General features: G+C 42.3%; 1 protein-coding gene across 1 annotated transcript; it reads left to right on the top strand.

Moving 5' to 3' along the window:
• The first annotated feature begins 1,625 nt into the window (after nt 1-1,625).
• On the top strand, nt 1,626-15,670 carry ccdc71 (coiled-coil domain containing 71). Its single transcript, XM_061041280.1, has 2 exons — nt 1,626-1,732; nt 13,589-15,670. The coding sequence occupies exon 2, from the start codon at nt 13,599-13,601 to the stop codon at nt 14,673-14,675; it is 1,077 nt and encodes a 358-aa protein (XP_060897263.1). The 5' UTR covers nt 1,626-1,732; nt 13,589-13,598; the 3' UTR covers nt 14,676-15,670.
• Nucleotides 15,671-16,568: the final 898 nt, after the last annotated feature.

Here is a 16,568-nt window from a genome sequence, read left to right as displayed (position 1 = left end):
TGCTGGATTGCATCTTAATGAAAATAAATTGTATAGGTTTAATAGCCTACCATTCCATCACCTTGACCTGCAATATTTTAATTCTGATTAAATATTAAATTAATAGACTTTACCTGCTGACGCGAGCAGCTGTTTTCTCTTACACCACTTCTCTTTTTTTTCCTTCTTAAAGGTCCCATATTATGCTTTTTCTGGTTTTATATGCCCTTTAGTATGTTTTCCAAGTGTCCTTTGCATGTTTAGGCACATCTATGTGCAAAAATTCAAAGTCCGCGGAAACGCGGCTTCTCCTACGTCCTCCTGTTAGCTGTAGCATTAGCCGCATGTAACGCTCGGTTCTAGCCCCCCTCGATAAACATTTGTCAGTCCAACGTCATTGTCAGTGTGAGATCACTGATCTAAGCCCATTGGCTCGTTGTGGCAAGCCCTGCAGCTCATGTTGAAATTTCCGAGACGCGTGCTGAGCAACTGACCAATAACGACAGAGCGGATCGGCAGACCAATCAGAGCAGACTTGGCCCACGTGGGGTCTAACAGTGGGGGCTCAACAGAGAGTAGCTGACGGACTCAGAGCGGAGAGGGAGCAAGGAGGAGCAGTACATGAAAACAGACACTTTTTTCGAACTTTAGCTATTGTGAACGTACAAAAGTAGGTACATAGATTAAATATATGAACCCCAAAAAGGGCATAATATGGGCTCTTTAAAACCTATTCAAATTCGCCTTAGCCTATGGCCACATGAAGATATTGATGTATTTCGAGATGGTTAAAGTAGGAGGATCTCTTTTTTGTCACCTGTTGCCATGGTGAATCGTAGAATCGGGGCTCCATTCATGTTGGCTTTTTATCGTCGTGGTGCACGCGCTGAACCCCGAGTGGACCTACTCAGAGTTGATTTAACTAATTCAAATCTGCTGATCTGGAACCAAAAACTCAGAGTTTCCCATCTGAGAGTAAATCAACTCAGAGATCAGGGTTAGACTGAGGGTTTGTTGAACCTTCTTTAAAAAACGGGCCCCAGCTCTTTTGTAAAGCGTCTCGAGATAACATTTGTTATATGAATTGGCACTTTACAAATAATGATCGATTGTTTGATTGATTGACTGATGTAAAGGTCAGAAGGGCTTGGCAGTGAAAGCTAGCCAATTTAATTGTGATTTTATCAAAGGCAAAATAAAATTTTACGATAAATGTGATGCCACCAATAGCATAAAATAGATATGCAGGGAATGCATTATATGCAGGTTCTTAAAAAATATCATGATCCATTTAATTTTACAAAAAACTGTTCAAAACAGTGAAATCCAAGACCTCAAGACCACCTATTGTTTGTTATTGGGTTTAAACCTAAACCACAGACACGAAAATAGCGTAAGCCCCGCCCAGAAATGACGTCACATAGTTCTTTGGTGATGTGGTGAAAGCTGTTTTTCTTTCTTAATAATTTATGTTATGACAAGTGCGTGTTAGGCCCATATCACGTCGGATTTCTTATATTTCCCCCCCAAATGATTGTATTTAAAATGATGATCAGTTAAAGATAAGATTCTGTCATTTGTTCCCCCACCCCCTCGGCGGGGTTACCAGAGCCCGCCCCCCTCCGCTCTTTCCCCGGCAGCCTCCGCCTCTTCTCCCTGGTCTGTCATCCACACCGCTGTTGTTGCAGCCATTTTACCGTGGAGCGTCGGCAACAGCGGCGACCGGAGGATGCCGAACCAGCAGCGTTGAAAGGTAATGTCGCCTTTTCTGTGGAGTGCTTTCATTCGCAGTGTGTGTAACCCTGACTCTGCCGACTCAGAAAACCCGTCGGGATAATGTGCGGCGAGCCAGAGGGCCAGAGGGCTGAGGGAGCCTGTGAACTAGTGGCTGCTCACACAGACAAGAGGAAAGATTGCTGGGATAGTGTTTAACGACCAGTGCTTGTCGTTGGCAGTTCACAAGTCTGTGTAAAAAAAGACGATGTCTTTCATTAAATCACTAAAAGTTGTAAATGAGCTGCTAGCACACGAGTGTATTTTTTAGTACAGTTTTAGTGGTCTGATTGTCAGGGTTCTCAGAAAACAAATGTTATTGGTGTGTTCGTGAAGGGGGCGCTAGAGAGCTTTTACGACGTATGTTTGCGCACTTTTTTTTTTGGTGGGGAGGGGGCTTATTGGCTTGACCTTTTGGTAGCCTCCCCAATGATTTTTAGGAATTTAGCAACAACAATTATTGGTTTCTTTGTTCTTATCAGTTGGGTGAATAGTCTCTTATTGTGTGGTTAGCTTGTTGTTAGCTAGCTAGCTAGCTAGTTAGTCGTAGTCAGACTGACCTCAAAGCGGTACTCTGTGAGTAGCTAGCTAGCTTGCTGTGAATATAACGTTTTTGTTAAAGGCTGTGTCCAAAATCTTGTTGTTAACTAACTAGCTAGCTAGCTAGTTAGTCGTAGTCAGACTGACCTCAAAGCGGTAATCTGTGAGTAGCTAGCTAGCTGTGAATATAACGTTTTAGTCAAAGGCTGTGTCCGAAATCTTGTTGTTAGCTAGCTAGATAGTTAGTCGTAGTCAGACTGACCTCAAAGCGGTAATCTGTGAGTAGCTAGCTAGCTGTGAATATAACGTTTTCGTTAAAGGCTGTGTCCAAAATCTTGTTGTTAGCTAGCTAGATAGTTAGTCGTAGTCAGACTGACCTCAAAGCGGTAATCTGTGAGTAGCTAGCTAGCTGTGAATATAACGTTTTCGTTAAAGGCTGTGTCCAAAATCTTGTTGTTAGCTAGCTAGATAGTTAGTCGTAGTCAGACTGACCTCAAAGCGGTAATCTGTGAGTAGCTAGCTAGCTGTGACTTTAACATTTTCGTTAAAGGCTGTGTCCGAAATCTTGTTGTTAACTAGCTAGCTAGCTAGATAGTCGTAGTCAGACTGACCTCAAAGCGGTAATCTGTGAGTAGCTAGCTAGCTGTGACTTTAACATTTTCGTTAAAGGCTGTGTCCAAAATCTTGTTGTTTGCTAGCTAGATAGTTAGTCGTAGTCAGACTGACCTCAAAGCGGTAATCTGTGAGTAGCTAGCTAGCTGTGAATATAACGTTTTCGTTAAAGGCTGTGTTCGAAATCTTGTTGTTAACTAGCTAGCTAGCTAGTTAGTCGTAGTCAGACTGACCTCAAAGCGGTAATCTGTGAGTAGCTAGCTAGCTGTGAATATAACGTTTAAGTCAAAGGCTGTGTCCAAAATCTTGTTGTTAACTAGCTAGCTAGATAGTCGTAGTCAGACTGACCTCAAAGCGGTAATCTGTGAGTAGCTAGCTAGCTGTGACTTTAACGTTTTAGTTAAAGGCTGTGTCTGAAATGTTGTTGTTAGCTAGCTAGATAGTTAGTCGTAGTCAGACTGACCTCAAAGCGGTAAAATGTGATTAGCTAGCTCGCTGTGAATATAACGTTTAAGTCAAAGGCTGTGTCCAAAATCATGTTGTTAACTAGCTAGCTAGATAGTCGTAGTCAGACTGACCTCAAAGCGGTAATCTGTGAGTAGCTAGCTCGCTGTGAATTTAACGTTTTCGTTAAAGGCTGTGTCCAAAATCTTGTTGTTAGCTAGCTAGCTAGTTAGTCGTAGTCAGACTGACCTCAAAGCGGTAATCTGTGAGTAGCTAGCTGTGAATATAACATTTTAGTCAAAGGCTTGTTCCGAAACCACATACTACAAACTTCTTACTAAATTCTCAAAATGTATACTGCATACTAATCTGACTGTTAGTATGTCATTAACAACAACTAATATACAGGTCATATTTCCAGTCAGCGCTCCGTTCGATGAGCAAGCATCAAGCTAGCACAACCTTTGATCCGTTCATTACTACGTAGTTATTTCAATATTTTTTGTCAACATGTAAAATGTATTTCAGCAGTGAATTTTGGTTGCTAGCTGGCTGGCGAGCTCTGGGATTGGATAGTCTGGGAGCTGCAGTGCATTGTGAAACAGTTTAGTATGATCAGTATGCTCCTGTTTAATTCTTAATGTTCTGACTGATCTAGTATACATCCGGATATTTCTCACATACACAAAATTGCATGCTAGGATTTTGGATCATTCTACATGCCAACATGACATCACATTGAGTGTGAATAGTATGAAAGTATGTGGATTTTGACACAGCCAAAGATTGTGACTAGGTAGTAGCCCATTGGTTACAGATTTATTTTGTCAAGCTAGTAGCTTTTTAGTTACTGATTGATCCCCACGGGATCGTTGATGGATGGCTTGCCTGAACAACACCCCCCCACCCCCTTGATCCCTATCCCTCTTCCTGCATCTTATCCCATCTCTCCCCCTATCCCTTTCCAAGCCCGGTGCAGTCTAGGCCTGTGAATGCTGTTTCGTCATGAGCCGGGGATCCGGCCCAAGATTTCTGCCTTTTAATAAGACAGTTTTTTCTTAACATTGTAACTTATGCTGTTTTGCTAAAGTGCTCATGATGGATAGGCCGGATCTTTGTAATATAGCAATAAGTAAGGTCTTTTTACCTGCTTTTTGTAAAGTGTCTCAAGATAACACTTGTTATGAGTTGACGCTATACAAATAAAAATTGATTGATTCATTGAAAATGGATTGATTGTGACTGGCAAGCTTGTAGCTAGTTAGTCACAACTTCTTTGTGACTAGCAGCCTTACCTAACAGCATGTGACGCGAGTAAGCATCAGCGTCAAAATCAGCCTGATTCTATTGTTGGCTATTGGAGTGTCCTAACTGCCTGCGAGTGACATAGCGCTAAGCGCCGTTTTGACCCCGACACCCTGTTTCTAGTTCCCTCTCTGTTGCTCACGTATAGAGACAAGGAACGAGGAAGGAGGGGGCACAACAAGGCACTGACACTCAGCACTTTTCTCACTCAGCACAGCTTGTTAGGTTGTTGTATAAAGTGGAGATAACAATGTCTAAGTAATATCCATGTCCGTGATTGAAATGTTGAGCGTTGACTTGTGTCAACACCACCAGAGAACAACATTTTTTCGGCTCACCGTGAGCTGTTTAAGATTGGCTGTTGAGAGGTTTCATTTCTCTCCAGCTCACAACACAGGTTCAGGAAAGCCCCTTGAGCATGCCGCTGTAGTATTCATGCTTTCACCCATTTAGTGCGGTTTCTCCTTATTTGTAGCCTACGCCTCTTCTTTTCTTTTTTAACTAAGGGCGCGGTCACACTGGTCATCTGTACCATGCTGTACCCAAGCACGATTGCCCCCCCCCTGCTGCGCCATTCCCACGCTGGCCGGCACGGCGGTCACACTACACAGGACTGTCCGTGCCTAAGCACGATTACCTCTTGTATAATGTCTTAATACAACACATGTACGCTTTATGTTATTATGAAGCGTGCTCAGTTTACAAACAGGCGGACGAGAGAGAGAGAGAGAGAGAGAAAAAGTTGAGTCTGCGTCAGAGAAAAACACAGAGCATGACAGCTACTTTACTGACTTTACAGCTTATTTTAAGCCATTTTAATCAGACACAGCAATAAAAAAATAAAATACAACACAGAGCATGACAGCTACTTTGTGTCTTATATTGTGTCATTTTAGTCAAACGAACTGGACTTTAGGGTTGAAACATGCTTGGGCACGGTACGGATGGCCTAAGACCTAGGACTGACAACGGCAGCGCCATTTTCAACTTTTTATCAGACATTATTCTCCATTAGTAGGCTACCTATAATACGATTGGTGCGTGACAGCGGTGTGAAAATGGTCCTCTCGTATTATGACATCAAGCTACCGCCGCCCCTCACACATGCTCAGAACATATGTGGTGGTTGGCCGTCGGCTGTAGTCTTTGCGGTGTGTTCAAGTGCAACTTTTTGGCCAAGTTGTGAGGCGACACCACAGGCGTCCTTTGTTGCCACTAGTTTTTTGCCGTCTGCTTGGTGTGTCAGGGCCTTAAGATTATCAGAAAATAGTGACTGCCCAGGTAAAAGTTCCCATCAAATAAAAAATAAAAAAGAATCGTGTCTTGAGCTTATAGTCCCATCTTACTCAGTGTCTTGCCAAACCATGGAAAATATTTTTTTTTTGATGTTCTTGATATGTTTGAGCTTGTCATTTCCTGGAAAACATAAAAATTATGTTGATCACTCATGCTGTACTTGGGGATTACTAATTCTGAGTATAATAAAAGACTCTCAGACGTGTATCTTTCAGGCCATACAGGTCTAAGGAATAGCTAGCTGTTCCCTGATTTTGTTCATACTCTTGTTCAGTATCAAGTATCATTGGTTACTGTAGAGGAATATCCATAATGTTAGCCACCAGATTTTAAAAGGAAGCGCGTTGGTATGCTGAATCAAATAAACTTTGCTGGCCAATTTGTGGAAACACATACAGGTTTCAAATCACAATTGGTCTCAATAAGAACTGTTGTGTTCAACATCACTCACTTAACCTGTTTTCACAATTGTACTGCTGAAAAGGTTCTAGTAAATGCATAGAGCAGGTTAGCCCAGGAAATTCTCCAAAGTTCAATATTCACATAAGTCCTTCACAGCGTGAACATTGCCCTTTCGGAAGGGTGAGTGGTGTCTCAGTTACCATTTAGCGAGCTCACTTGCGGGCCAGCTAGGAGGTTAGCATCCCATGCTTGTCAACTGTTTAGATTTTACAGTTGTGTCAGATTGCTCCCACTCTGCATCTTTTGTTGTTCTTGCTATCCATTTGGACCAATAATCATGCTTAACTTTTCAGGAGTAACTGTAAGATCAATTTATCATCTTTGTCTATTGTTATCATCTGTTTCCATTGCCACAAATTTGAGGATGGAGAGGATGGATTTTTCGCATGGTATTAATATTAATTAATGTAATTAAACCACTTTATTAGCCCTATTCAGACTCCTGCTGTATCGTCCTCTTTCGTGCTTCTGCAATGCAGTATGGAAATGTGAATTTACAGACTGGGTCCTCAATATAACACGATATTCATGTCTAAAGGCATGATGTCGGTGCTTCGTAACTGCATTGTACCAGAATTGCAGTCTGAAAGGGGCTATTATTTTTTAATGTGATAGACACAAACTACACATAGCTTTGATAAAAAGTCAAATATTAATTTGCATTGTATAGCAAACTCTGCTGCTTCATCCGTCACCTCTGTTTAATTATTTTTACGTCAAAGCTTGTCTCAGTACACCCCTCGCCCACCCTCCCGTCTGCCAGGAGGAGTCTCTCGTTATGAGGGTATCTGTGAACAACCTGGTCAGCAGAAATTAATTAAATTGAAATTCTCCATGAATTTTCAGGAGCGCATATGTGAAAACGGCTTACGTCAGAGTATTGCTCCTGAAACCAATCTAATGTATGAATGCTGTGGCTAGAATTAAAATGTCTTGTTTCCAACAGTTACATAAATAGATCTGGCTTTTAGCATCTTTTTCTTTGTATCCAGAGATCTTGTTCTGACGTATAAAATGAAATACATCCGCTTACTCAGTTTGTTGACCCATGGTCTCCTTTTGCTCTTTATTAATTGTTTTGTAATCACTCAGCTGCAGCCTAATACCGTGTCCCAACAGTACGCAAGCATTGGATTTCCCGATGCATTGCGCATTATCGCACACTTGCTAGTCTTCACATTGGATCTCTTGCTGTTTGAATTTCAGTCTTCCCTTGATAACAGTAATGACATGTGGTGCGACATCCACTGCTTTTGTATTGAAGGTGGACAAACGGAAGTGTGGTGCTTTGTGTTGACTCAAATCATAACGCACAAAGGCTAACCAACAAACGGCTCGCGGTGCGCCAAAAGAATCTCAGACAAAAAGGATAGGTGGACACGGGGCCTAAAAAGTAAATATTTGCTTGGAAAATTTATCCAGAGAGATGAGCATTAGTAAAAAGAGGTGTAAATGATGTGAATCCTCGGATGAATCCAGCTGTTAATCAAACCCCCTCACCCCCCACACTCACCCCACACACACATGCATCAGCCTTTACCGCCCCGCCCCGTTCATCCTTATATCGCGGCTTGCCAAGGGAGGAAACTCCCTCAAGTGCATGCAGTCTTGGTGAATCATGGGAAGTTTGTTGGTTGTAGTTTCATGGCTCTTTGTCTGGATTGTACAACGTTTAGCTTTCTTTTTGTCATTTTTTTTCCCTCCATTCTTATTGTCCTTTTACTCACTTTTCTCCCCTTGTATTCTCCCCACCCGTCTTCTTTTTGGCCTTTGACTCACTATGAAAAATGTATTTTACAGCTTCAGAAGTTCTCTGAATTTGTTTTAACTAAAGTTAAAGAGACAAATAATAAGGCCCTTTCAAGCAAAATGTGGTTATCAGGTTTCATCTGTCTGGAAAAAAAAAAAGAATTTCTTTAGGGAGAATTGATGCTCACAAATTTTCTTCTCTTTGAATTCTATTCTCAAAGCATTTTTCTTGTTACCCTACCATTTTCCATCCTGATTCTGCTGCAGGAATATGTATTTTTCACAAAATGTGCAGCATTGAGGTTCGGAAACGGTCATGAATATATGAGGTCATTCTTTGATCTGTCGACTGATTTAGGAGAGCTGGCCACCAATGGTATGCAAGTAACAAAGCTCTCTCTCTCAACCAAACAAACGGTACTGGCCAATCAGAAACAGTAAGGTAGGTTTTGGCAACACTGGAAGTGTGGGATCTAGCGATGTCATGTTAGCATGTTATGCTAGGCGGCCCGTCTATATACATTTTCCGTCCATTTAAGACCAATAAAGTAGTAAGTGATTGATCTCCCTCACTTTGCACGCCTCACACATCACAGGCGTGTACACTAAACTCTGCAGGTGATCGGAGAGAGAGAAAAATAAAGAGATGTTTCATGGTTAGGTCTTTGAATGCAAGATACAAAACTTCAAACACAGTTGCTGTTTTTTTCCTTTTTGTGCAGCTGCTTGCTGCTGATGGGATTTGTTCTCTCTTGGTTTTGCTGCATCTTGATAACAAGCCTCCCTAACTTGGCTCACCTGTTGTGATAAGAGTCGCAAGGGAAACCTTTCAAAACGGGAGTATGTTTCACAGAACCCCCGAAGACTCGGTTAAAAGAAACAAAAAAAGCTGTTTGTAAATATGCGCCCAGTGTGTACTCAGCTGTCTGAAGTAATAGAGTTGTTGCCTCACCCGCTTCACTTGATTGTCTATTGGGGTTGTCAATGTGAGGCGTTCAGAGACGTGCATCTTTAGGTTCTTGAAACTGCACCCCCTCTCTACCAGCATCCCATCTATCTTCAGTGGGTTGTAATCCCTCAGCTGTCCTCTACCTAAGTCCACAATCAGCTCCTTGGTTTTGCCATTGTTGATGTTCAGAAGCAGATTTTTGGCCTGGCACCACTATGACAGGTTTCCAACCTCCCCTGTATGTCTGCTCATCATTGTTGCTGATGCGACTAAATGTGTCATCTGCAAACTTCATGATGATGTTGGAGCTGCAGGTGAAGAGAGCAGGGACTGGTGTTGAGGGTGCAGGGGATGGAGGTGTGTCTGCCCACTCTGACCACCTGAGATCTGTTTGACAGAAAGTCCAGGATCCAATTGCATAGGGAAGTATGAAGCCTTGGTCAACCAGCTTGGAATGGAGGCTGGCAATGGCCATGGTGTTGAAAACAGAACTAAAATCAATGAACAGCAGTCTCACATAGTCCACCTCCCGTTGGTCCAGATGGTGAGTTTGGTGGGCAGTACCTGGGAGACAGTGTCATCAGTTGATCTGTTATGAAGGTATGATAACTGAAGTGGATCCAGAGATTCAGGTAGCAAAGGACCAGATGTGCACCTTGATGAGTCTCTCCTAGCACTTCATCCCTTTTGAGGTGAGTGCTACTGCGCGTTAGTCAATAAGGCTAGTTGGAGTGGCGCTCTAAAGTACAGGCACAATGATGGCTTTTTTCAGTTTTGTTGGGACCTCAGACTGACTCAAGGAGAGGTTGAATATGCTGGTAAACACTGGAGCTAACAGGGCAGCACTTCAACACTCTGTTACTGTACTCTGTTTACTCTCTTCAGTGTTCTCATGCTGTGAAGAGTTCCTGTGTCTGCTTTGGTTAGCATGCTCACATTAGCTTTGCTTGTGCTAGCCTCAAACTGCACACAAGAGCCTCCGTCCACAGATGCCGCTTTTTCAATATAAAACCAATGTAGTTCAGCGTTTTGTTACATGTCTGGACATGCATAAAGGGGTGAATAACTTTACCTATAGCTAACGGAGCAGCTATGTGAGCGTTTGCTCCCTACCAGCTGCTAGTCTACTCTTGCTATGGAGCTATGTATAATTACTCCGCTAACATCCTGTCGAGAAGGGAAGACTTATATAACCGCCTAGCCCTAGGATTATATACCTAGAATAATTAGATTCAAGTATAATCCTTAGCCGTTTTCACATATGCACTCCGGATAATATCGAGATAATTACAGGAGGACTGCTCCGGAGATTCTCCCAACCTAGCCGTTCACATATGCTCCTCACAGCGGGGAACTATCCCTGTCAGAGGGGTGGGGGATTGGGGGATTTCCTGAGGTAAGACGTAAATAAACAATGCGGAAGTAGCGGCCGAAGCAACAGAGTCCGCTACATGACGTTATAATGAGAATATATTTGCCTTTATATCAATGCTATGTGTAATCCAATGGAATGACAACATCCACAAAAGAGTGGAGAACAACATACTGACGATCAGAAAACATAATGCAGACGTTTAATTACGTGCACGGAGATTGTAGTGATCGCGTGCAGACACTTAAGCCAGTCACTGTATATAAAAGTCATTCTCTTTCTATTTGCTCGAGCTGAAATCTCCGGTGTGTATGCTGCCGCGTTCAGACATCAGCTCACTCAGACTTTCTGCGGAAAAAATACTAGGGGTCTGGCCGGAGAAACTCCGAGTAAAGTCTGTGTGAAAAATGCAGCTGTTTGCGTTCACACATAGCCTAAAGCCCCTCTGGGTAACCAAATCCCCAGAGTTTTTCAGGAGATTTCCGTATGTGTGAAAAGGGTTCTTGATTCAGGACCCTAAATTAGCCCCCGGAGAGGGATTAACTGCAACCCTCCTCACTCGGATGCTAGGTGTGTATGAGGTGTGAAGTAAAAGTCAGTAGAAGTGTGCCGTGGTGTGTCTGCTCATGCTTACCTCCCGAGGTTCACGCGGCGTCCTTAAGAGGGACTCAGGTCTTTCAATAAATTTTCCGAAAATTTAAAATTCAAAATTCAAATACAAATCAGTAAAAGTAAAAATATGAAAATGTAAAAAGTAAAATACAAATTCAAAAGTTTAAACCCGAGCGTGTAGACACTTTTTTTAAAAGATCTGTCCCGAAACAGGGATTTAAAAGTCAGAGTGACGTGGAGCCTTTAGTAAAAGTAAAAAAGAGCCCCGATCAGCTTTTCCACAGCATTTTTATGGCCAAACTGTCTCTTTTTTCCAAGATTTTGTAAAACCTCAACAATGCAGATTCGCAGAAGTGTGATACATCCACAGGTGATACCAAGTTCATATGTGGTTTTAGCTTGAAGACTGTGAACCATGCAGATTCACAGAAGCTCTATACACCCACGAGTTCGTATGTGGTTTTGCTCAAAGTATGGCACACTTATCCTGACCTCACAGGTGCATAGGCGCTGCGGATGTGTGCGTGATTGACAGAATATGTAAAAGCAAAGAAAGTAGTTATGACTATATGACATATGAATTAAATGATAATAAAAGAAAAGAACACAGCTAAAAACAAATTCAACAATTGCATAGAAGATGTAACAGTCCCTCATGTCCCGCTGGTATCTTAACATACATCTCAAAATCATACATCTTGTTATCCATCTACTGGATTGTCAAGTAGGATGCTTGGTTTAGACGGGCGGTGGGTTTGAGCCTAATCCTGTTCCGAACAGCACTTGGTGTTTCTCCTGCTAGACCCTTAGTATTTTCTCAACAGCAAGTCTGATTGGGGTAATGTGAGAACGCAGCTGGATATTATCAGGAGAAGTCACCTCAAGTAAGTGGGAGGGGGTGGTGACGTTTATATCCTGTGACTGGTGCATGGTCTTAGGCAAGTCATGCAAGGTTGGGAGAAATTGGAGGGTTGGAAGGTAGCATGTAGCTAGCTTGAGCTTCATCTTATGTGTACACTTACTCAAGTACTCAACATCATTAATCAAGTAATGTTTCACTACTTGGCACTTGTGGTACATGTTTTTTATAGGCAACAGTAGTCCAACTACGGTAGTCCAGTAGTTTAGGGCAATAAAACAATCATGTGACACACTGAAATCTGGTGTTTTTAGCGTTGTGTAGTGTTAGCATTAAATTCTTGTTGCAATGGTGTTTTTTTTCCACCTGTGGTTGATTTTTGAGGTATGGCCCGTTGCACTCAGTCTCTTCAGAGCAATATCACTCCAGGAAACACTGAACTGATACAACTTGCAAGACAAAGGTCACATGACAAGGACATGACTTTTTAAGGAAGAATGGAACTGCAGAAAGTAATATTACAAAACGTTAGTTCAACTCTCCAAAGCTGTTCTTGAGTGCAAGCCTACTTGGCACTTTATCTTAATTTTTTTTAAAATATTTTATTTTATTCATTGTGGGAGTAAGGGTCAATGCACTCAGATGTTTGAGTATATTTGTACAACAGCTTTGTTTTTCCTTTTGTTTTTGGTCCTTCAAATAAAAATAAATGGAAAAGTTTGCAGTATTGAAACACTAAGGCACCTTGAACTAGCGGGTCAGATAATTAAGCTTTTTTCCTGTTAGAAAAGGTTGTCTGGAAGTGTTTGCCCAAAGGTCCTGGTTGCCATGGTGGCTAATGAAACTCGTTAAGTTGAGGGCATAGAGGTGTAGAACTAATGCTGAATTAAAAGTCCTTCACAGCTTCTGCTCGTAGGCTCAGAGTAACGAGCCAACTGGGGTCGTTTCTTTCACCAGATGTTCAGTGTTACTGTTACTGTGTTGATGTAGTGATGTGAGGTGTTCGATTACACTTCTGCTGACAGTTAACAAGCTTCTCCCCCGAGCATTAATGTACCTATTAAAAATCTCCAGCTTGTGTGCTCACAGCTGCGGTAGTTCACGTTTATGTCAAAATTTGATATCCCTTTGACCCTTTTCAGTAACATCTTGGAGTGAGCCTTTCCTCACAGAATTTAAAACCGCCAACAAACGTTATTATAGCATAGATATTGTAACGTAAGACGATGTGTGAAATATTGTGAATACACCTAAAAGTGTCAAATTTTTAAATGCAATGCTAACACAAAATCATTCTCCAGTTAGCATGAAACCGAGTTGTTTGGGTAGAACCTAAAAATGCACTTGTAAAAAAATGGAAAAACATCAGTATTCGCTTGCACTGATGTACTCTCTATTATACAGTCAATAAACATAAAGAATTAACAAATAGTTTTCTTTTATTGCTTCCTAATTGATGAGTCAACATAAGGGAGGTTATAGAAGACCAAAAGTGCATCAGGCCTTTTTTTTTTTTGTTGTTCCATAAAAAGAACATTTGATTGATAAAATGGTGAAAATTCTTACTATTATATTGGTGTACATTTTTTGTGATAAGTTCTCTTGTGAACGAATCTATTCTGTATTTTCCTTGCAGGATATACAACATGGCTGACGCGGTGCGAGGTCCCGTGGTTGGCCGTCCATTGGCTTTTGCCAATGAAGAGCGGCGGACGGTTCACTCCTGGGCCCGGATCTCATCAGCAGGGCAGAACGTCCTCCTGGATGCTCTGAAGATCCTCAGCCCGATGTCCCGGGACCTCTCGAGCAGCGAGGAACTGGTCACATTCCTGCAGGAGCTGAGAGAAGAGGGCCACAGGCCTACGGTGCTGCGCAGCAAGGACGTGTACCACTACCGCTCCTGCACCAACCAACTCCTTACTATAGACAAGCTGAAACCGCCCAGCAGGAACGTAAGGCCCACTGCCAAGAGGAGGGCAAAGAGGCCCTCAAATAAGAAGAGGGATGTGCACCCATCCTGGAACATCTCTGGAAGGAGCAGCCCCAGAATACATGGGATCCCCCCTCCAGAGCTGCTGATGGCCAATCGAGGCATTATCTGTTGCAGGACTCCCAGTCGGACAGTAGACACGTTGCAGGCCCTTCAGGTTCAGCCATGTCTCAGACTTACCAACATTGAAGGCTCGTCTGGCTTCCATACTGCTAGACTCCAGATCCACACTTCCTGGGACTCCTCCTCTGAGGTGCCCTCTGTTGCTTTTTCCCAGCAACAGCACCATCCAACACTTTCAGGAATACCTTTGCAGCCTTCTCAGAACGGTGGTGGGGCACCCACCAAAGCTGTGGCCTTGTTCAGCCAGAAGAGCCTGTCCTGTCCCATCCGATTGGATGGGGCGCTTATTGGTGACTCTGCACCTGTCTTTTACGCTAATGGCAGGGCATTCCCAGAGACTCACACAGAGCTGACCAGTAATGGTTGGAGGAGCAACGGCATCCATAAGGAAGCCCGGAGCCCCAAGGAACTGAACCATCCAACCAGGCAGAGAAATGGCTGGAAAGACAAGAAAAGTTTTAGATGGAGAGTGATAAAGGTGGATGGCTCTCGCTCTGTAGCTGATGCCTGCAGAAAAGCACAGAAGATTCTACAGGTCAACCTGTCGCCAGTGATTCAGATACAACCTCTCCAGCATCTGATAAGAGACTTCAGATACCAGAATAAGTGACAATTCCCCCAAACCCCCATTGTTTCCTCTAGCAGATGTTAGTGTTTTACATCCATTAGCCTCTACCTGACATGACAGATATCTTTCATGGGTTTGTGATCACTGCTCATAGTTGGAGATAAAGAAGTTAGTATCTGTCTGTAGAAGTTCTGGTTTCTTACAGGGGCACTTGGGTTCAAAAGGCATTTAAAGCTAGGTGATGCGTTTCCCAGCAGGCTGGGAAATGACACTCAGCCAAATGTTGGTACATTATCATGTCTACGGGAGTTTCAACCAACCATCATTCTGCTTTGAGTTGTCTTGCTGCTAGCTAGTGTTGCAGATTAATTTTGGGAGGTAGCATCCACTGTGACTGTTAAATCAGATTAACTTTCTGCCCTTCCCAAAGGGACTGAGAGTGGCTAACATCTGTTTGAAGAGTATTTATAACTTGTTTGAAGTATAGAGCCATTTCGTTAAAGTTTTTCTCGTCTTGCCTAAAACAGTGCAGACACTCTACAGTATCCTATTTTCTACAGAAAAGAAGTAGAGAAAATGAAGAGTTAGTTGGGCCTTCCGGATCCTGTTAGGCACTCAGATGAACTGGTGGACCAAGTTTCCACAGTCTTCAGGTGAGCGGACATGGTGGTTGGTTGGTTCCAACAAAACAAATGAACTTAACAAAATGAGGCAAGAAGAGAGAAAGTGTTCAGTTTGTCTTCCTGTTTTTGTAATTTTTTTGTTGTGTTTTCACTGGAAATCGGGAGGCTCTTGCAGCGAGCTCAGCAGGGAATCCGACGCGCGAGCATACTTAAAGATAGATGGATCGATATCTGTGAGATTTGTTTGAACGACAGTCCTTCACAAAGTGTTCCTTTTGGTTTGGTTAATCCATACACAAAGACAAAAACTGAGTATTTTTGACTGTTGGGAAGTTTTCATGTCTTACTATGACAAACCATGAACAAATTAAACCTCTGAGATGAATCTCTAAATGTAAATTAAGGGAAAAGATTGTAAAATTAGGTTCAATTGGTCAAGAAGTTGAAATTGGTGAGTTTTATCTTTTTCCCCTCAAGTTTTTCAATTCTGGTAAGAGACCCAGGTCTACATGTGTTTTAAGAAGTCTTACCCCAGATTGAAAAGGTTTGTCAAAATGTGTTTACTTTAGCTGCAAGACTGTTGAGTTAAATTTAAGACCGCAGCATTTAAACGTTTCATTTCCCATCAGAACTCACTCTGCGCTCCTCTCTTTTGATCTGATGGCAAAATTAAATTATAGTTTTTTTTGGACTCTTTGCTGTGAAAACAACTGTTGTGGCCAACCTCAAAACTAAAAAATGTACTTTTAGAGTGTGACAGTGCTGCATTGTCGCTTCTTCCTGAACATGAAAGTCGTAAATGTTTTATTTCCTGCAGCACGTAGAAAGCTTTTGAAATGATTTCTTAAATTTGGTTTGACTTTCTTTGACCCCACACTGAATTTTGCTACAGGTGCTAACATTTCATCATGGATGCTGAATTAAATGACTGGTAAAGGGATGTAGTCATGTTTCTCTCCTCTGGTTCAGATTGGAGCATTTTCTGAGGGATTGAAAACATTGCTCCCCCTGCAGGTTGGGTGCTATCCAATGAGTTGTTTTCTTACTGAGGAACCACCTAAATCCATTTTCAGTCTGTGGAAAAACTCCTGTGTATTCCCCTAAAAATATGAGATTGTTGGGTTAAACCAAATTCCTCAAAACAAAGACAATGATTAAAGTGCTGAAGTTTGTATTTGACCTTAGAAGCAGCTCTAGAAAATCAACTCAGAGCTGTATTACGAACCTTTTCTTCTGATCTCAAGACCATCAAATTCAGTTTAAATATCTCGGAAAAGCCAGTAAGATTACAGAGGTCTGTGTCTTTTGCCTT

Source organism: Labrus mixtus, chromosome 7 (assembly GCF_963584025.1).
Source record: "Labrus mixtus chromosome 7, fLabMix1.1, whole genome shotgun sequence".
NCBI classification, from domain to species: Eukaryota; Metazoa; Chordata; class Actinopteri; order Labriformes; family Labridae; genus Labrus; species Labrus mixtus.
Note: the sequence above shows the minus strand (reverse complement) of the source record. Positions and strands in the feature narration are given on the sequence as shown.